The 22,804-nt window shown below is 38.7% G+C and overlaps 1 protein-coding gene across 2 annotated transcripts in view; it reads right to left on the bottom strand.

Annotated features, from left to right (window-relative positions):
• The window catches only part of LOC110382846 (protein real-time), a 58,917-nt gene that overhangs the window by 4,663 nt on the left and 31,450 nt on the right, over positions 1 to 22,804 (bottom strand). Inside the window, exons 5-14 of one of the 2 annotated variants that reach the window (XM_049838129.2) lie at positions 22,621 to 22,800; positions 7,138 to 7,253; positions 6,090 to 6,279; positions 5,669 to 5,757; positions 5,151 to 5,409; positions 4,687 to 4,805; positions 2,078 to 2,203; positions 1,473 to 1,608; positions 919 to 1,028; positions 332 to 456 (exon numbers count right to left, since the gene is read on the bottom strand). In XM_049838129.2, the coding sequence (XP_049694086.1) occupies positions 332 to 456; positions 919 to 1,028; positions 1,473 to 1,608; positions 2,078 to 2,203; positions 4,687 to 4,805; positions 5,151 to 5,409; positions 5,669 to 5,757; positions 6,090 to 6,279; positions 7,138 to 7,253; positions 22,621 to 22,800 (1,450 nt within the window). Of the gene's footprint in view, positions 1 to 331; positions 457 to 918; positions 1,041 to 1,472; positions 1,609 to 2,077; positions 2,204 to 4,686; positions 4,806 to 5,150; positions 5,410 to 5,668; positions 5,758 to 6,089; positions 6,280 to 7,137; positions 7,254 to 22,620; positions 22,801 to 22,804 lie in introns of both variants that reach the window. The other variant, XM_049838128.2, reaches the window with a different exon arrangement.

Here is a 22,804-nt window from a genome sequence, read left to right as displayed (position 1 = left end):
TTTCACAAGTTTTATAATTTGCAGTGTCCTTGTTTGAAAACAATGCCAGTAAGGAAAGATCAGCGGAGATGCCTTAATGCAGGTAGGTCAGGCGCCATCTTCTAAGTCGTAATACTAACGGTAGGTATGAGAAAAACGATCAGTTACGAGTGAAATAACGAAGCGTTCGGGTTCTTTGGGACATCTGTCAACGATTTCCGGCATCAAAAAAAAAGGTAATATCCTCGTTCCCCGCTCACCCTTATTTTGGCGCATTACTTTCTTCTTCATTATGGCACCTCCGCTAGTTATTTTGTTCTCTATCTATGGTATGATGTAAGACAGTACGTACTTGTAGTGGTGACTGGTGAGGGTCTCGTGGAAGTACATGAGCTGCGCGGCGCGGTGTGCGCTGTCGGGAGCGTCGCAGCGCCACTGCAGCACGTAGCTGCCGCACTCCAGCATCACGTGCGAGCCCTGGGGGGAGACGTCAGGTTAGAACAGGTACCACAGCTATAGCGACCCTTCCGACAGAAGAGCCTTGATGCAGCCGCAAGGGACCATTGCGACTAGTTACAATATGAAAACGTTTCCGAAGCACGCGGCAATCAGCTACATACATTTACATACTGTGACAGCCAAGCGCTGCTCAAGACATACGCCTGCTTCTGCATCGTACCCCTTTGCCAGTAGAACAAGAGTTGGCATAAGTGTACACCCAAGTACAGCCTAGTTTGAAATCCAATAGGCTATGTACATAGGAACCTCATGTGCAACATCAGCCTTATCTTTCATCGTCACCAAAAAGTTCCGGCATTACAAATAAAATTGCATTTAAAAATCGTATTTGTATTTTGATTTTAAACGATATATATTTAACCCTAAGTCGAATCCCTTACAAAAAACATTCAACCTAAAGAACTTTCTAGACCACCATACCTGTATGCTCTCCCCATCATGGCAGACGAGGGTCGGCTCAACGCGGTGGAAGTGCTCTCCCTCACGCCAGCCCTTCTGGTCCAGCACCGAGCGCGCCTCGTCGCCGCCACCTACGCACAGCGCTGCAATCAATAGCTGGTGTTACCCGCAACGCAAATAAAACATAACAAGCGCAAATAAAACAAAATAAAAGAAATAATAATGGGAAGTATAGGATAAAAATGATGAAAATCATAAGTAATTATAAATTGAGTAACACAGCTATTAGTTAGAAGAAAACTTATAACTAGTTTTATTGAACAACATCCGAAGTTTATAAAAAGAGTATATTTCACTTGATAATTCATATTCATAATCTCACAACATAATTAATTCCTGAAGCTATGTAACTCATTGTATTTTTTTTTTTTTTTTTTGTAAAAAGAGACAATACTAGGTAATATTTTACAATGGTAACACTAAACACTCTCTCAGCACGTCGAAGTCCCACGTCAGCACACTTTGAGGGTCGCGGTTTGCTCTTCATCCTCTCATCAGCTGAATGTCCTGTTTACCTGAGGGATCAGCCGGTGGATGGGAGAGCTCGTGGTCACTGCGGTACACCGTGAAGGCGATGTCGTGGCGCAGCACGTCGAAGTCCCACGTCAGCACACTTTGAGGGTCGCGGTTCGGTACTATCACTTCATGTACCTGGGAGAATATAAGAGGGTTATGGAGACTGTTGGAAAATACTCGAAAGTAGCTGTTTAAGTCTTAAGTGTATTTATAACTGTCGCAAAAAAGGTCAATAATTAAATGAATAAAAATGTTTGAAGTTCTCTGTCTTAAAATTATGTTTTTTTTTTTCTGTAGATCCTTCCGAAGTGAGTTAGACACAAGAAGCAAGAGTTTCACTTCAGTGTCATCTGTGTAAGTAATAGTCCCGTAAAGTTCAACAATCTAATCTGCATCAAACCAATAATTTCCTATTTATACTAATACTGTAAATAAATATCTATTATTGTAAAGCTGAAATTTTTTTTGCTTGTCTGCTTGCAGAACTTACTAGACCGATTTGAAAAAATATTTCAATCTGCAAACAAACCGCCAGCGAAAGCTAGTTAAACAATATAAATTCCAATTTCATACTCAAGTACATTCAAATTAGTTTCCAACATACCTGTCCCTTCCCCAAGCTAACAGATCTATAGATGCTGTCCTCACTAAGAGGATCTCCCTCCCGCTCAGTGAACGCTCCACTCACGTACAAACTCTTCGGCACCAGTCCACCTTCGTGCACGAAGCTCTGAGGACATAGACACTAGGTTAGGAGGTGAAGGTGGAAAGGAGACGCGACTTGTGAATCTAGCGGGGTGTATGTCCGTGATTTGTGATGATGTGGTAGTTTTTAGAGTGTCATAAGCTGATATTAGCTGATACGGTAGTTTGAGTGGGGGTTAAATTAGTATTTGTTTAGGGGGAGTATTGACGGTGTTAAGTTGTTCTAATATTCTTGTGAAGTGATGGTGACTAATATCTAAGACAGTTTCAGTGACATTTCGGCCGACCTCGTAAATTTTTTTAAGCATTCTCTATAAATCTCTTCTTATTTATTATTTTTCGGTGATCATTACAATGTGATAGATTTAACAATGTCCTGAATAATATTTTTGTATCACCCTTGCAATTGGATTACAGTCTATTCACTAAATACCTACTTATATGTACTTCAGAAAGATGCTAATTTGACATGAAAACAGAGAGTGAACAAGACGCAGAGAGTCCTGGCGTGAGAGTGAACATGTAGATGAGGTGCCAACACAGAGGTTCTCGGAGACAGGTGAGCCGACCACTGACTAGCACCAGCGCAATACACTCACAGGTAGACAGGCCTCGGTATCCGATGTAGCTTTAGCTCTATGTTACCCTAGTTCATATGTGTTATTATTTATTTATTTCTTTAGGTTGTCTGCGCTCAAGGAGCAAATCTAGAAGCACCATCGATATATATGTACTACGTACTAGATAGAACGTTCCGAACAAAAAGCTTACCACACTGAACTGCAGTGCAGACTATGCAGTGCCCAAAATGGCAAATCAGAGCGATTTTGACGCCTGCGTCAGATGGATGTCTATGAAACGACAATTATAAAATAGAAAATACATATCAAGGTATAAACTTACACATATAAACTATTCGAGAGTCAAGTTAGTAAAATTACACGCTGTTCATGCTATTACAACGCTTGTATATCATACTTTTCATTTATAATTCAATTTTACAAATATGCATTAATTTGTTCCCGCCCGCCATCTTAAATTATGGATTAAGAAAATCGTGCAGAAACAGATGTGCCATAAAACTGGCAGTAGGTAAAATATCAATGAAAACAGACTTCACTTTGTCATCGTATGTTCTTACTTTCAAGAAAAAATAATTAAATTCGCGAAAATTTGTGATAGCCCTCTTAAGAAAAAAAAACATCGTAATTAATATTAAAAACTCTAAAAATAAGTTCCTGGTTTTAATATATTACATGATTTTGCATTCAATTAGATATAAATAAACTTTTTGATATATTACATGATTTTGAATTCACTTAGATATAAACTTTTTGAGTAATGAAAAATGTAGGCAAAATACGAGCGACACTTCAGCAATTAACATCAATGAGGATGACTACATGTCACAATACGTCAACGAGATGTCAACAGACGACATAAGCGGGTAAATTATTTGTATGGATGTTCTTGTCTATCGCTAGAATATATGTCAATGAGAAGCACAATGGTGTCGAGCTAAATGAGGAACATTTTAGCAGAACTTATGTTGAAGAAATTGTTTTAACAGACTTCTAAAGATTCCTAATGAGACGGGTTACAAGTGTTTACATAATATAAATAGAACGGAGTAGATAGGAAGAAGATAATGACATAATTTCAAAAGGTTTTTAAAAATCGACTTCATGCCACTTTGTATCCATGAAAAATGGTCTCATTCATTGAGAATTTTGAAAAATGAAAAATTGAGAAAAATGGTCTCGCAATCATCACACGACTGGATCCGAGCTCAAATGAGGGGTTATAATTTGAAAGCAATATTCATAAATGAGAGATGTGCTAACAATATTGCTAGCAACTATATTTTCTACATCAATATAGCCTAAAACCTAGCCATATTAAAGTAAATAATAACACGGATACCAGAGGCCTAGTGCGGTACTTATCGCGTACTGAGTCGAAATACTGATGCGGCACGTTTAGCGTCGCGTCTACTATGTCCGACTGCGGCCAGAATAAAACAACAATATATTAACAATACTTGAAAAACGTTGGTTTATTATCCTGTGGTTGGAAGTTGTATAGATGCTGGGGTATGTAGAACCTTGGGGTCGGTTGCAACAATACTGGAACTTGACAGTATCTTAGAACTATCGTTCCTTATGTTATTTATTTTCCTTAGTGTTGTTTGTTTTTTTTTTGTCGTAATCTGCTTATCATTTTCGCAATTAAACAGTTTTTGGATTTTTGTTCCAGACTTTCCGGATGAATCAGAGCGCCAGTATTCTCTGAGGTAACTTCAATAACCTACATTCTATATTCAGCTGAAGTCTTAACCTCAATTCTAGGGAAAATTTCAAAAGATTGGCTGTTCCTTCTAAACCCAGTCGACAGTGGAGCTTACATAGCACTTTATTCTTGTACTTCGAACTTGTACGCTCGAAATATGTTTCAATCTATCATTCGCTCATCGCTAGTACATAACTAATCTTCTGTAGTCGGTCTTACCTTGCATGGTCCTCCAAGGAAGTCAGGGATGAGATCCTTGGGTATGTAGTCAAGCAGACCTCCTGGCTGCAGGTAGTCCTTGCCACCGTAGAATAAGAACTTGCTGCGGGTGTTCTCGTCTGTAACGAATAACATTTTGAGCTGATATTTGTATACCTACATCGTTTCTGAATTTAAAGCGATGTTTTTTCTAATTGTGGCTATATCTTATTCTAGTTTTCATAAACGATTTTGACTTTATAATTTTAGGTTTTATTCATATTGAAGTTTCGCACTTGTTGTATTTTTTTTCGATCCAGTTATTTTCCCAAACGAAACAGGTCTTCGATGCTGACAATGCTATTTACTCCCTGATTTTTCACAGCCACGATTTAGTTAATTATTCCAACGTTTCTTTTCATGACAATTTTTTAGCGTTTAACGATCTGCAAGATATAGTACGACAGATTCCAAATCAGACTTACCAATAAAAGTGCTAACAATAGTCCACAATATAGGGAAGACTCTCGGCGCCCTCACGATGAGCACCCTGCCCATGGTCTCCGGGTAGTTAGCCTCCACGATCTGGATGATCCTCAGCAGCGCCCGCACTCCTGGCCGCCAGAGGTGGCGCATGTTCAGCCCGTCGAGGTCCACCAGCAGGCACCACGACAGGACGGCGCTGTTGGACGAGCGGCTCGCCTCTTCTAGAAGTTTTAGACCTTCCTCGCATACGTGAAGTGTCTGGAAAAGAGTAATTTTGGAAAATTTGGAATAAAACATGGAATGACATGTATTTGTAAAGAATGTATATGTACTTGGTCGATGATAAAGGATAATAACGGCGTCCAAACCTATTGTCTGCCACGGTGGTTGTTCTCTCTAAGGAATGTAGCTGTCATTACAGTCTAGGTAGTTTAATATGAATAGACATATACTGGAATATATAAAGCACTAAACTATGCTTTGGTGATAGATTTTTCATGGATGTCAAAGGACTTACCAACTTCAAGAGGCCATCTTCTCCGATAGACTTGAGTAGTCCCTTCACGTCCATCTGTCCCAATCGCAGAATGTACAGCGGACGTCCGTCTGAAACACGTTGTATAAGTAAAATCTCAGAACAAAAGTTTCTTCTATGGTGTCCTTGCTTGAGCAAATTGTTCTAAAATGTAACATTGTACAAATTGTTGTAAAATGTTCGTGAAACAAGCTTTGTGTGCGAACACAGACTGGAAATGGCAGGTGAAAACTCCTGCTGGTGCTTGTACATTTTCTGTACGCAAGCAATGTTTTTTAGAAATCACGCTATAAGAATTAAGAGTATTTAGCAACAGTTTCCAAAATGAGACATATAAAACATACAATTTCTTCACGAACTCGTCTTTATATAAAAGCCTGCTGAATAAAGCTCTTCTCCTCACCTTTGTCATGATGATGCCAGCCTCCAGGGAAGTACTGCTTCACAACGTCAGGAGTCTCGTACTCCGAGAGGATGCGGTCCACCTGGTGCTTCTTACGCCACAGCAGAGACTGGGAGAGCATCTCTCTGGCCTTCTCCACGTTGAAGTCTCGAGCGCGGAGGAAACGGAGGAGGGTTGTGTCGCTTGGGACCTGATGAAGAAACAAGATAATGTAATTCAAATATTAAGAAATATTATAAGGGAAGTTACTCAATGAACATAATTATTAATAACTAGATCTAGTTTGTGGTCCAGTCATTCGTAAGAAAGAACGAATGTGGGTCTGCAAAAGTCAGGTTATTTTCCTAAATTTATTGTTTTCAGTTTATAAATACATACATATTTTCGGTAGACACCCTTCTCTGCTATATCTGATACGGCATAACAAAAAAAGAATGGCTCATGTTCTTATAAGAAACAATAACTTTTAGCTGCAAAAACAGCAATCTAAATTCTTTAACTATTCTCCCAAGATAGAAAATTAACTGTCACATGTTACTCCAAAGCCTTGGCACTTGCGAGTCGTTGCATTATTCCGCTTCCACTTGTAGCGTACTCGCGCGACTTTACAATTTATAGCGTACGTGCGGAATGCCCGAAATTTCACCGCCTGTTCCGAAGCGGCCATAAATTCCTGTGAGCACATGTTTTTAATATGTTTGAAGTATGGAATTGTGAACTGGAATTTAATTTTGTGACCAGTTTTCTGTATGAATGCATGTTTGCTATTGATATGCAAGAGTTGCACGAAATGAAAATACGTGCGCGACAGGAAGTTTTCTATATTTGACAATGCGCACATACACGCCCAGACGCACCCGCTACACGTGTCGCAAAAGTTAGTTGTCAACTGACACGCTAAATTAAACATATTTCGACTGAAATCAAAACGAACAGAAGTTACACGCCTTAGTGCCCTTTGGCAGTAGGTATACACAGTGTCGAATCAGACGTCGGAATCTCTTAACAAGAGACCAGGCTAAAATGGAGGTTTCCATCATCAACTCACCTTGCCCTTCTGCAGGTCATTGATCCACTTGCGCAGCTGCAGCAGGCGCGACTCCTGCACCGGGCTCAGCTCGCCCAGGTGCCGCTTGATATACTCGCTGTCCATCGTGTATTGTTCTGGAAAGAAGGTAATTTGTTTCTTTAGTAAATTATTCGTAAGGTATAATTGCAGCATTGCCTCCTTCTGCGAACTAGCCTCCTGCGATGCAGTCATGCTCGAGTAGGAGGCGGCGGAACGACGGAGAGTTCGCACTATCATCCCGGCCGCCGAATACAGACGTCGAAGATTTTGGGTTGCTACGACGAAAACCAGCAATGATAAGTTTTCGTTAATAATTTAGGTAATTACCAAACACAATCCCATAAGTGAAATTAAAACAGCTTAATCACAGAGGCTTTATCTTAAGATACAACAGTGCTGACTGATTGCCGAATCGGGATGGGTTAACGCCATAGACCAGATTTTTCTCTCTCGTGAGTGACATATTACTTTTTTGTAAAGTTAACAGTTTCTGACACCATTCCATTAATCCTTATAAACCAACTGCGATAAATTCTCACGAGTCACACGTGCGAGTAGAAATCGATAGAATTTCTAGAAACTATTCGTATTGAAGCTCGCGGCGATAATATTTCAGCGTTATTCAGTTTGCTTTACTGAAACTGTATGAATGTTCTAGATCTATGAATATGTACCAAAGTGTAGATATGGTACGAATATATAGTACACATACATATTGATGAAAAACCACATTTGGAGTTTCTAACCGATTCTTGAACTCCTTGGAACCGTACATCTAGTTCTTCACATTTCATGAGATCTGGAAACTATCAGTTTAAAATTAAAATTAGAAAGTTTGGACGTCGTCAAACTTGGCCATATAAGACAAATATTTAAGCACAGGTACCTTTTCTCGAAGTGCAATTCATAAGGGTGTCAATCAAGTTAGTAAAATTTTCAAGAGCGATTCCAGGGCAGATCTAATTTATTTACGCAATTTCGGATTTTATTTACTCAACTTTCGTATTTTCCTAGTTAATAGCACAATAAAAGCAACAGATTTTATTGTACCTTATGAAGTAACTATTGAGTACATATACCTAATACCAGTGACCTCTATCAAACCCTGAGGGAAAAACAGCGGAGCATATCTGAATTTAGACGACAGCCAGACGGGTTGACCCAACCCTCGAAATCAGAAATAGCTAATCAAAATGTTCCAATTTCACATGTCGACTAGTTAAACATTTTATTAATTCTAATGTGATTTTAGAATTTCTTAAATGTTATTTCAGAAGTTTTATAAATATTCAGTTCTAAATGAAAAGAAGAAAATACGGCACTGTATTTTTTTCCAGACATTTTACATATTATGCAAAGTTACTTATTGTTATCTTAACATTATTTCTAAAACCAACATACGTACTCGTATTTTTTCCATATACTTAAAGCGAATTTAAAGCTTTAAAGATATACCCACTCTTCTCCTTCAAAAGGGCCCAATAATTTTACAAAACGTTTGCCAAATATCGAATACCATCTTAAAGGGTTTCCAAGGAGATTAAGTCCAGATCCGACACTTGATAAAATAAATAAATAAAATAAATAAACGTTTATTCCGAATAAATTCTACAAAAAATTTTTACTATTACTTTTAGCTACAAGCCTCGGTAGGAAAGACAGGTGTACCACCAGCAGCCGAGGTAAGCTCCTTGCTCGCCCACTAAGCCCACACTAAACCCCTATTTGTATAAACAAATGCGAATAACCAATAAATATGATAACTGGGAATTTTCGATATAAATAGAACCAGAATAAATCGCCAAAATACTCCGAATTCGGTTGTTTTTTTGCTGTAATTGATACGGCGTAATCTCCACATCCCACGATCCTACACCGATGACGATTTTATTTGGATCACTAAAATATAATTCCCGGTAATGTAACAAACAATCAACTACGTAGAAGCTACCGGAAAAAAACCAAAACAATACAATAATCATGATAAAATGTGACGATAAGTTGATATTAGTCCGGTGGATCTCTAAAAATGGACCCCAGTAATAACGCGCTGACAGGCGAATATTTTTACCAGCGGAAGAGACCATTCGCACACCCACGCACCTCGATAGCACCCAGCTAAACAATGGACCTTAATCAAGGCTCTTTGTTAAACCCTTTTTACGTCATAAGGCTTACCGTATTTTTGCCGAACCATCCATTATAATGACACTTCCATTCTACTTTTATACGGTAAAGTACTCGGAAATAATAATAAAATCCAAATAGTATTTGTGCTTCGTAGAAATTTTACCTACGGAAAAGTATCTAGAGGGAAATAAAACTGAAGTCCCAATCCATTTTATTAGTTCAGCGAATTATTCAGCGTCCCCGAAGGCTATTATTTTAACGAGCAATGTAAGTTGCTCGTTCAAAAGACCTTGGTTTGTCGGCTTTGCCAAGTGGCAAGAAGTCAAGTAAAATTGCCGCAATTGCAGATATGGTGCGCGTTGCAGTGACAGGGTTAAGGTCATCCTCGCAGGAAACGGGTTAAAGCTCACTTGTTGGATGTACGTATGTGGGTCGATAAGACCGATCTACATACATTTACATATGCAATTTTCTAGAAACCTTCACTAAAAGTCACTTCTTTAAGCAAATACATTGTGTTCAAGGACTTTTTTTGCTGTTCCTAAACATCCGCTTTCATCAAATTAACTTTAGAGTTTACTTGTGATTCATAAAAATGTTCAATTTCTAGACGGCTGCATCGCTGAACATAATATCTCTATTACATAAGTACTCATGCTTTCATGCACTAAATGCCTAGACTTCCGCAATGATCAAACCGTCTCCAATCTGTTTCAGACATCCAATTAAATCACAAACAGCTATTCGCAAAAACTTTTATAAGCGGAAGCTTAACTCCCCCATAACAAGTTGAGGACTTACCGTCTTACCACAAAAACTTTTAAACGTCAGTTTATGCCTTGTCTAAAAAAATGTCAAATTATGACGTTGACATATGGTTCATTTTGCAGCCAAAATTTTATTAGACAAGTGTAAAACAGGGTTTAAAGTTTTTGTAGTAAGGCCCTTAAAGTTCAAACCACTTCTAGCGATATAAATCAGCTGGTATGTACGTGGGCCCCGCTCCCACGCGCTGACGTCACGGCTGTGACGTCACAGATACGATCCGTTCCACGGTGAATGGGGGATGAATAAGGATGAATGAGGGTGAGTTATGAGGATGCGACCGCTATCTTAACTTTGGGACACGATCATTTTGAATGTTGTAGGAACAAAGTTTTGTTTCATCTTTGTGTAGGTATGGTGGTGGAATTTTAGTCCGTTGTAGATTAGTGTAAGTTCCGAACAGTGCAAGAATTCTAATCGATTCAGTAATTACGGAATAGGACAGCTGTTTGACTATATTGATTCTTAATATTTATAAAGTGTTCATGGGGAAAAATATTGGCAATATTGGAAAAACATCGTTGAAAATGTCTACATTATTGTTAAACCAATATTTGTCCTTCATAATCTAAAAAGACAATAACAAAATGCAAATATACACAAGAAAACGAGTTGTTTTCAAAGAAAGATATTTTCACAAGAAATTGGTCGAGTATCCTTTATTGACAGAATCTTTGGTCCGGAGAACACGGGCGATATTCCGAGATGAATCGGTGGCATACAATAAGAAACAATATTGATGTTATGTATGTATGTACACAATGGATACCCTTTTATGTTTTATTACTATTGATGTAATTTGGTATTTTATTTTATGTAAACATACGGATTTAAGTTTTTAATCTATGCACACAAAAAAATCGTCAAGTATGAGGGTACGTTTGACTTTTTTACTATAGATTAGTTACCTATTAAATCACATCATACATCTATGAAATGATATGTGAGAGATTACTCTGTGTATCTTTATATTAAAATAATTTGATAAAACAGTGCAAACATGCTACGAATGCCCTTATTTTCACTCTAGTTCTCTTGGTATGTTAAGTCTAAACGCACCCATAGCCCATCCAGACATAAAGGAAATAAACGTGTTACCTTAATTTGACTAAACACTGCTCTAGAATGCATATGATTAGGACATTTCCTGGTAGTGTGCAACACTGCAACAAGTTTATTGATTGTTGTAAGTCACGTTGCGCAATGTTCTGCTATAATGCTAAGCATGTCTGCATTACTTAATAAGCTTCGAAATGCAAACATACAAGCACCAATCTACCAGCACATATTACTAAATAGTTACTACGTACTACTATTAAGAGATTCCATTCCACATCATCGCTTAACATCTGGTAAGATTACAGACATGTCTGGCTAAACTAAACCAAATTACCAGGATAATATATTGTAACTTAGGATGGAAGTTATTGAAGCTGTAAATAAAAATAGCTGCCCAAAACATAAGCTCACATTTTCAACTATACATTCTTCTTTTCTTTTCAATCGTCACTTTTTTGGTAGATGGATGAGCAGTAGCAAGTATCAGGCTCTCACTAACCCACCTACGTTCCTTCTGGAGCTCTCCATGTATCCGTACCGCTGTAACTCTTTCGAACAATCCCACAGCCTTTTATACATAACCCTACAAGTTCCCATCTTTACATCATATTTATAAATAAATCTAGCTTTCCATTAAGGCTTCTAGACATGTCTAATAACGCTAGGAGCCAATCAGTCGGGCTCCAGGGGCGCATCCATATATATTACCGAAGAGTTCCATTCCCTTGGTACTGTGATCGCCCACGCGCTGAGATTTACTCGCAAATTGCGGATAACATGAATGGACTGGAACCTCGATTATTGCACTGGATTTGCTATTAGGTTTGTTAAAAATAACTACGGTCTAGACATTTTGTTTTGTTGATAAATAAGATCGCGTTGTTCGTTAGATTAGAAGGTAATAAGCAAGACTGAATCACGAAGCGGCAGGGCAATGAGCATTATTAAAATGCCCTAACTTTTGGGGTGCTTATGATCTAGCTACCGAGACCTACAAACCTATTTTTTGGCTCTCAATCCAAACAGTATGTCCAAAGCACATAATTCTTCCTAATGTGCAAAAAACGAGGTTAGACCTTTCGGCCATTACAAAGAGCTTAAACAAAGAAAAAGGTCAGAAAGTCATAAATTAGGCCAAAAACTTCCACCGGGCAGACCCGACTTTGACCCATTTTTGTTAGTGGGCCGTTTATCGCCGCAGGATGACAACCAGAAAACTTATGTTCTTACATGACCTAGATAGCCTAGATAGCCTGTTATTATTTTTCTATTGGTAAAGGAAATTGCGACTCAGAACAATATTATTAGGTCTCTGACGCAATAGACCTTGATCAAGGTATTATTGAAGCTTGAATTAACCGCAATCAAGGGAGATTACAACCATTTCTCTTCAAGGCTTATTGATCAGCTATCTTTTTTATAGGATTCCAAGAACTCGGTTCAAAAGTGTTCCGAGACGAAAATATTCGCAAAGTTTGTGGCCGCCAAAAACCGCCGTTAGAGTAATTTATTCGTCATCAGCGGTAAGCAGGCAAATGGCTAAATAGCTGCGATTAGGGTCGTTCCCGTCGCACTTCCTGCGATCACGACCGGCGGAACCGCTCGCTAATCCGCTTAGCATCAATATTTCGTGGTAGCGACCCACATTGACGCATTGTCGTCGACAAATTGATGGGAATTATTTATAGGATGCTGTTGATTGATTGTGAAATAGAATGTGCTTTGAAATCTTTATGGTGTTTTGATAGAATTTAAATTGGATTACGATAACCTTTGAGGACTGTTAAGGATTAAGTTTTTTCTTTTTATTTTCAGAATTTTCAACGGTCTTGATTAAAGTACTCCGAGTAATACTACACGCCAGTCTTTTTTTTTCTTTAATGGAAAAATATATAAAAGCTTTAGCTGTCTCGTCCAAAATGAAATGTCTTACTTATCCACTTCTAGGAAAAAGGCTCTCGCTGTAATATTTGCGCGCAATTCAAAAGAACTGAACAAGAACAAAAGATAAATTAGAATCTGCTATAAAATTAAAATATAAAAATACATATTTTCCTTGGAAATGTTGAAAGATGAATGGGACGTCTGAAGACCACTCAAAAGTTTGTTAATATCGCGAGAATACGCAAATGTTTCAGAAGCCTGTCTGCTTTCATATCTACCCTCATATTTCATGCTTACGTCACACGATGGATATGGAAAAGATGTGTATATTTCAAGTTCAGAACATTTACATGGAAAATACCCGAATTCCCACGCACTGTGATTTTAATTGAACATACAGAAATATACAATGCCTGGATTCTAGGGAAAGCTGATAAGTACCTACACCATATAAAGATTTCTCAGAAAGCCATTGGCTCCCAATGTAATTTTGGGAACATAAGTATTTTCCTTTATATTGTTTTAGCACAATACGTAATGCCTGAAAAACCAGCAGATCAATAATTTTCCTGTACAAGGTGAAAGATAATTACAGATACTTACATACAAACATATTAAAGAACGCTATTTTCCTATAAAAACAAAGCTAGTGACAGCAAAACATCCGTAACACGGGAAGCAAAACAATACAAGCCTTGAACATCAAACGGCAGTCGCGTCTGTTTGTTTGTGTAAACGTATGTTAAACAGCGTTTATTGTAACAAAACTATTGTTTGTCGAAGCCGATATATTTACCTACTCTTTAGCTAGGTCTATAAGGGTTGTTTGGAAAAGGGCAGTGCGTAGAATAAGCTTCTTATACAATAGGATTTTCTTACGGTATAGCTATTGAATTGTCTTGTAATGCGATGTCTATTTTCTTGAAGTTTTTATCACACAAATCAACCTTTTGATGTTAACAATTTTTCAGTGTTAGATAGAGCCCATTTATTAAGGAAGGCCATACATGTGTTGCTTTTTGTAGTGTGCAGAGTAGCTCCTACAGGACACGAGTGACATCGCTGGCAGAAGTCTCCTCGTGAGCGGAAACTTACGCCCATTCAAGAAAAAATAAGCGATTCATTTATTTCGGGGACTAACTTATGATCTGACAATCAACCTACACGTACGAATACTTGATTACCTCTTGTTAATGAGATTTCCTGCAATAATGATAGTACAGGAAATATACCTACTGATGAATAAAATAAAGGGCATCCTTTTATCACTATTATAAACTTGTAGCAACAACAGTGACCTCTATTAAGCTTCAGCAATCATAGGGACACTCCAAAATGGTGTAAACCCTTTCTAGAACTACCAACGTATTCCAGGTATTAAAGTTGCAAACTCCGTTTAATTAAAGCAATATTAGTTTTGGGCAAAACTGACAGCCGCTCGTTTACGTGAACATAACGCGAATTAGTTTTATAACTAGGCTTAACCGTATGAATGAAGAGGTTTTTACCCTAGCTTTTGCGTGCGGAAGCGTGAGATACGGCGTTACATTTTTTTATTGAAAGGACTTGTGTTCGATTTTCAGGTGTATAAGAGGAACTGCAGATTACAGGCTTACCTCAAACGATACTGAACATATAGTCTAGTCTTTCTGTCAAAGCAATTTGCGTAAGCTCGATTCAGACAAATGATATTTGAGCAGTCTTCAACACTAAGCGGCGTTTCAGTACTCAGCCGTTACATCACCTAAATAAAAGCACAACACCGATCCCTTGGTTGACATTTAACGCAAACATGTGTGTTGTCTCATCATTTCAGACCGTCCCACCAATATTTCGCGCCTAAAACCTTCGCTTTTAATGCTAAAGGTTCTCACTTCCACTTCCCCTTAGTTTTTGGGTCACGTTCGACATTTGGAGCGCGCATTATGCCTCCACAATGCTCAGTTCAGACCCATATGGCATTCACCGTTTCTCGTTAAACAAGGCACTCTTCAACTGAGAATTTCGTATTTTCGAGGTGATTCGATTCTACAAAATGCATTCGATTCAGTTTGGCAACTTGTGGAATCGATATCTATTTCAGTTTCAGCTTTTAGACGGAGTTAAACTTGCATATTTGAAGTCCCTACATCTATTGTTGCATGTGAATTTGATGCACGAGTTATTCAAAGTGTAGTCAAATTAAGTTTTGTATATTTTTTGCCTTCCATCTATAAAATTACTTCGGTATTCTAGTTCCAACTTTCCTAATTAGAACAGCTGGTCACCCAGATAGATTTTACATTGAAACTTCCACAATAGCGACCCGTTTACTGGGTCAGGCATTAATCATAAAACATCCTGTGGGCGTAATTTACGCCCCTTCTTAGAAAAACAACAATAATCTGATTAGGTACTCAGTCTAATTTTACTATGTAAATAACACCTTGGAAAGAAGAAAATACTTTCTCGCTTTATGTAGATCACGCTTAACATCTTGAACAAAGAGTAAGAAGTGGGCGTCCTGTCGTCAAGTTGGTCTGGCATCTTATAAGACGCAGATAAGGGTACTAAACGATAGCTTAATGAGGTTCTTTTGTGAAGAATGTCTGGTACTTTTGAGTTCCTTTTGTTTCATCACACGTGTGCGGATCTAATATAGGTAATCTGGTCTTAACTAAACGTTTAAAGTAATTTTTGAACCCTTTAATACTTTATTATAGAAGGATGGCCCTTCTAATAGGCTAATAATAAAATATCGGGATCCTCCTATCATTTTACATGCATTGATAGGACAAGTATGTACATCCATCGGTTTAGTGACTATTTCCGTATGTTTCAATCAAAGACTATAAAACCACTTGACTGCGCATACAGTGCCCCGACGCTCGCCAAAAGTTAGTGATTTTGCGCGTACTATAAGGCTACGATCAGTACGATCCTTTAGTAGCGACCGTGAACTGACCAATAGTAGCCGCGGATTATGCCGCGTCCCCCCGCCCGCAGTGGTGAGTCGTGTTCTTAGAAGAAATTGGCGAGTGCGCTCTCTAGTGGTTATTTACTTTATGGTTTCAATAGATCAGCCATGACAACAAAAACATGACAAACAATTAATTATCGTAAAACATACACAGTTCACATACATTGCAATTGCCCCTATAATTTAATCAGGAATAATATCAGAAAAATGAATGAGCGTAGTAAAAAAAGTTGATAATGAGCTCCCTATCTTTGGCGCCAGCACGGCGCTATGCACCGATTCATTCAAGCAGTCAGATTGAGTCACATAATATTGCACGCGTCATCTGCGTGCCGCAGACATACGCCCACGACTTACTCAGGGTTTAAGTCTGGAACTTTAATTTATTGAACAAGCATGCAGTGCAGACTTAGCTAATAATACTAATATTGGATTTGTGAATCTTATTTGCGTCTCCACTGCATTTGATATGTAAATCGGCTTAGGCGAGCTGGGTTGGACAAAGTCTACATTTTTTCGTTTGCGAGAAATAGTAGGTTCCGAATGGGGCTATAACCGAGATAATATTTCAAAACGTATTATTGTCCTCCTATATTGTATTTTGGAAGTATTCACTCGGGCGAAATCTGAACTGAAGATCTAGGCCTACAATAATAAATCTTGTACCCAATATGCCATATATAAAATTAACCAGGACGGGGAAAAAATTCGCCCGAGTAGACCACTCGGTTATCGCTAGCCAACAGGCCACAAAGCATCCATTTGTCTAGCAAAACTGTCAAAGGGGGTTATCGATATTCGCAGAAAACAATATTTCCATACCATTAAATCGAAAATAGGCTTCGTTTTAGGGGCAGTGCAGGCCCGGCGGCGGATCGATAGCCTATTCAATTACTTAGGCTAAGAACTCACGAAGCGATTTTCACCCGCGACAGCCGCGGCTGCGGGCCCGCAGCTTCTGTAGAATGCAGATATACATGTAAAAAATTAAAGCACATTTCACGACGCGTTTTACGCCCGCAGTCTGCGCGTTTGTTTGCGGGTCCCGCTGCACCGGCGGGCAACTAGTAGAATCGCGCGGGCCGCGGTCACCCGCAGCCTCGGCGGGTTGCGCCCGCGCGCTTCGCGGTCGATTAGCCGGCGATCGCAGTAGCGCAGAGGCTGCCCGTCTTGCGTCTTGCGATCATTGCCCGCCACGTTTGCGGGCGATAATCTCAACCGCTACGGCTGTGTAACCGCGCAAATAACCGGTCTCGTGAGTTTGGAAATAAAAACGCAGTTCCGCCACCGCGGCGGGCACGGTTCAAAATCGCTCCGTGAGTTCTTAGCCTTAAGCGTATTCGCAGCGCTTTCCAATAACAATATCGTAGATTGACACGTGATACCCGCTGTCAGTGATAGATACACCTTGCCATTACTTCGCAACAATAAACATTATGATCCTTGAAAGTTTGAACACTCTCCGATGAGATTTTCTATTAAACCCATTAGCTAAATGAAGGCCCTGAAGGAAACCTTGTTATGCCGAAAAGTTTTAAACACATTTAAAACTTAAAATAAAATATATTCTCCAACATAAAAAATAATAATAAAACAAACATAATACTCAAAAATAAAAATAAAATATATTTACACTTATAACCGTCGCTCTCTTCTGCCCAAAAAGACAGAAATGGGAGTGGACAAAATGAGCATTATCACAGTTGCACAAACTAGCACCACTAGAAGGTTATCCCACCTGGTGAAGACCTGAGCCAAGGAGCTGTTCTCGCACGTGCACGGCTGGAGCCGCACCAGGTCACTGTCTGAGGTCACCTCGTCCACAGGCAGCCCTGATAAACCCTGATCCAGCTTAGCTTCCGAAGAATGTCGGCGTTTCAAAGAGTGTGTTCGAGATGGACGACTGTCCTGTAGTCTCTGTCTGCTTCTGTGTAAGAAACCGGCACCTTTAGCTAAGAGGCTAGATTTCCTGTGATCTGATGATCTTTCTGCCTTGATACTTGACGTGCCTGGACTAGATGAGCGGAACCTTCTGGCGAGACGCTTCAGGCTGGTCGATTTTAACAGCGTGAGGCTGGCTGGCGGAGTGGATTCTTCAGACATTTCTGAGGAGGAAAACGTCTTGTGAGGAAAGGAATAAGGATAGGGTATAAAGGATAGGGTAGTGAAGGGTTTATGTCTCGTTGTGTCAAAATTTCTCGTACTTAAATTAGCTATGTTGAGAAAATCTGTTTCCAATATATTGTGTCGGTTTAGCATTAGGTATAGGTACTAATAATATACTCATTAGTCGATGGCCTGTACCAGACGATGCGAACTGTAAATTATGGCAGTTTGTAAGAGCAACTTTTATGAATAAATTATGGATGTTTTTTTTTATATGATTGGTACATAATAATTTTCAGGAGGAAGAATATGAGAGGACACCTAGGAACCTAGTGGTTGTAGATGAATTTAAGGACGACACTTCAGTCCTAAAAAATTAGACCAGCGTACAAAACGATTCAAAAAGCGAGGTACTTGACATTGGATTAACTAGAGCTACTTAACCGCTCGACATAATCTCGGAAGCCGTGCAGGTGCCGCGATAAAATCTACCGGCCTATTCATAAAGTTGACGAGCGATAAATGTCAGCTAGTATCGATAAAGCGGGGCTGTTGATTCACGAGTGGTTTTCTTTTGTTTCGGATCGGTTGAGGAGCGATAGACTGTTATCTTAGGTGTCTGGGGATTCTTGCACGTTTGTATCGAGTGAGCACGTGTGTTATTCTTATATGTATCGGATTTTTGTGTATGACATAGTTATTTCTATGTGTATAGTTGTATAGCTGCAATAAGGATTAAGAGGAATAAAAATTAAATCAGAGACGCATAGATTTGAGGAGCAAGCCAAAAAACCGCAACATGAGAAGCTTTTTTCTATCATTCATATTTTGAATAAATCATACACGGTTTGAATAAAAAATAAAGCATATGTCTAGCCAAACAATCGATAAAATAAACCCCAGTTCGGGGCACTAAACACGCAGATTTATATAAAACCATATTTACGACCGTAAGGGAGGAACACGAAGCTCACTGAAAAAATAGGAAAGAAAGGAAGAAAGAGGGTAGTTTAGAGGACGTTTGGCGAGAATCCCTTCCGAAATCTGATGCACATAAATCTTTGGGTAGTGAGAAATTATTAGCATTATGTTCACGTGCCCAGATTTTGTATGTACGACAAATAAGTTGGACAATATTTGTTCTATCTTCGTAAGACGTATTTGAATAAGAAATGAGAGGGTTGTTTTGGGATTATGTTTACCCTTGAAAATCCGATAGTAGACTAGAGCTATTTATGAACAGTACTCTGTCTGGAAAAACAAACACGTTTTTTCCAATAACACAACAACAGCATTTTTAATACCTCACAATAGAACCCACGAAAAATTTTCATTCACAATAAACAAACACATGAGCACTCGCGAATTTTTCAAGCGAGCGGCCTTACAACGAATTTCGCGTTTAAAGCCGTCATTTGAATTACCCCGAAGCTTGCGTTTCAACATTTTACACAGAAATTCCACCCCAGTGTTGTAAGAAATAATTTATTTAATCGAAAGCCCTGCTAGGAATTTAAAATATTCATTTTGTTTATTCACAGTTCAAAGTGAGCTTCAACTAGACCTAACGTATTTGGTTGGAATTCTGAATAACTGAAATGATGAGTTGATTCAATGTTATTGTTGAGTTTCAGTTTGTTCTATCCTGAAGGCTAGGAAGTTGGAAATATTCCAATTAAAATAATAACGTAAAATAGCAAATTTACTACCATAAATACCTACTAGATTTAGTTTTCCATCACTCTGACTAAAAGACAGTTTAAAAGTAAATGTAGGCGAATAAAAGTGTGTACATAGACACAGTTTTCTGCCTAGTTTACCTGTCCCTGAATTATACCGGGGCGCACAAACTTGATGCAGAATTGTCCTTGACCGAAATGCGGCATAAAATAAACGGTTAAGGCTGCTATATTGATTTTTTATTTCGTAACATTTACAAGAAAGATTTACCTAGGAGCTCGTGGTTTACAGATTAAACCAACTTGGCGAGGATCCTTGCATTGGTTACCCAGTATATTATACATATTTCGACAGAAAGTCTGACAATCAGCGAACTACAGAAACGTATCGATAACGAAGAGAGAAACAGGATAGATAAGGGCCTATTATTTTTGTCAAGAAAAAATCTCAATGCCTGTCATTTTTCGATAACAAGAAAAATACCATTTAGAATCAAATCAGATTCAGACAACGTCCAATTTCGTGAAAGACGATCGACATTTTCTATTTAACAATTCTTTAGGATATTCCGATATTTGTAATGTAGCGGTTTCAATCAAATTCGAAATTAAATATCCTATGTAAACTGAAAATTCAATTATAACCTTCGTCAAATTGAATAATGGTTTACCAAATCGTAAATCAATGGTAACTTTGACCGTATATAATAGCAGGTTGAAGGTTAATTAGTAAGAATATAATTCTGTGACAATTAGCATAAATTGGTAATCAAGCAAATCCATTGGTGCGGTTAGCCTATGATTATAATGGTCAAAGCTAAGCAGATTTGAGAGCAACAAGTTAATTGCATTCGGTCGTCCACTGCGTCCGAAAATGCATTGACTTGAAACTTAAAGATATATGGTTCATTGTCATCATTATATCAACCAATTGCTATACACTGCTGAACGTAGGCCTCACCCAATGAGCGCCAACCATCACGGTTTTGGGCAGACCGCATCCGTCCACTGCCCATCACTTTCTTCTATACGGTTACATTAATTTTGGACTCGATTCAAGAACCTCCTAACATATGCAAATATAATTATCCTAACTTCATACAAAGCCTTGAATTCATCCCTCGCCTTCAACTAATCAAAGACTTTATCTTTCTAATTAGCAGACTTACAAGTTTGTTGAAGATATAAATAAAATCCCTTTGTGTTGAGTACCTCATTATGCCAAGATCACGAACACGGAGGAAGGAAAGATGATGGAGATGCCATATGAAACGTAGGTCAGGTGCCTTCTTGTTAGTCAAGAAACGTAACGTAGGCGCAATCAGTTACTAGAACTGACAAAGATTGGTCTTGATTGATTGGTGATTTTATTTTGAAAAGAATGGACGGGTTCCATAGAAAGCATATAAGGGCGGAGCTAGTGACGTTCCTCGTCCTCCGACCACCCGCATTTTGGCGCGCTACTTTCTTAGGAGATTTCGCGTTATGGCATCTCCGGAAGTCATTCTGTTTTCCATGATCACGCATTTCTTTCTATTACGTAAGAGGTTTCCTGGCTTAGTATAGACCTTCCTACACTTGAACAATAATAGCGTAGTCTGGAATAATAGGATTCAAGTGCTCGGCTCATGCAATTAGGATATACGTGTCTCCTGTTTTCTTGACTAAATTGTTTTGGTCAGTTTTGAGATAATGCAATTTTGCAGCAGCAATGGATTTACGAATCTGGATAATTTGTTTTCAAGTGTTTTTATAGGCTTCCTAGAAGCGCGTGAAATACGAAGAATCTTTTTCTGAAACTACTTAAATGTACTTTTTCATAAAAAAAACACAGTGGCAAAATGGATAAACAAATGAGCTCAAAAGAGGCGCAATCAAAAAACAAATCTAATAAAATAACATCAAGGGCAGGCTATAACGAGCTAACCATTTGCAATCCACTTTGATCGAGCTCCCCCTAAAAACGTTAGTACAAAAAACGCGTATAAACGCGTATAAACTTATATACGCGGTCGTTTATGTACACGTGTAAGTAACCCTCTCGCTGCTGCCATAAATATTCATTATCCTTTAAACCAAGTTAACCCTTACGTATGACAGGGCACTTAGTATTTATGAGCTCGTTTTGACCTTCCGACTGTGTCCTTGCAAACATACGTTATGCTGTCGCGAAAAAATATTTTTTATCGGGCGATTTTAAAAAGGCTTTACAGACTATGATTTCATTTGAATTTAAAAATGTTAGATATACCCGTTTTCTTTGAAGACAAACCCTTGTTTTTTACGCAATGCCAAAGTCACAAAAGAAAGTTGGATAATGTTATATCCATCGCCGAAGGTCGATCAGTCATTTACAAATTCATGAAAAACACTAGTGAAGCCTTTGTGTGGGCGCGGCTGACACTTTGCGACAAGTTATTACTAGATTGAGTCCGGAAATTTCGATCTACAATAGAAAGGCTAGCCTTTATAAATGGTTCATTTTCTATACATAGAATAATGGAATTTTGCTGGAAAGAAACCTTAAAAATTTGTGACATTTTTTGAAGGACGCAATGCGTCTCCTTGGTTCCATTTAGTATAATTTTGCAAATTATCCTCAATCGATTTTAGCGTATAGTTTTTGTAGGAAGTATTCTCAATACTATGTTTTCTTCCTCATCATTTCTTCTAGGTTATATTATATGGTTCTTGAGCAAAGACCCTCTAACATGGCAGATCTCCCGAACACCTTCAAACGCTATTGTTGAGGATACATTTTGACCTAAACTGGACTTTAATACCAAGGGAATAAAGACGTATGTTGAACAATCCACTGACCTGAGTCGGAATATTTCCTGAGATCACTAATAGACAGCCTGGGGGACAGCGGTTCGGTTCCCCTGGTCACCGCCTGGCGGAGCTCCCGGTTGTAAGCGATGTCATTCTTCTTCCAGGGCTTGAGCTTGGTCACACCCTCGTTGTGGACCTCCTTCATGAATACGTCGATCAGCTCCTTGCCTGG

The sequence above is a fragment of the Helicoverpa armigera genome, chromosome 8 (genome assembly GCF_030705265.1).
Source record: "Helicoverpa armigera isolate CAAS_96S chromosome 8, ASM3070526v1, whole genome shotgun sequence".
NCBI lineage: Eukaryota > Metazoa > Arthropoda > Insecta > Lepidoptera > Noctuidae > Helicoverpa > Helicoverpa armigera.
The sequence above is the reverse complement of the archived record's forward strand: the minus strand, read 5'-3'. Positions and strand labels throughout refer to the sequence as shown.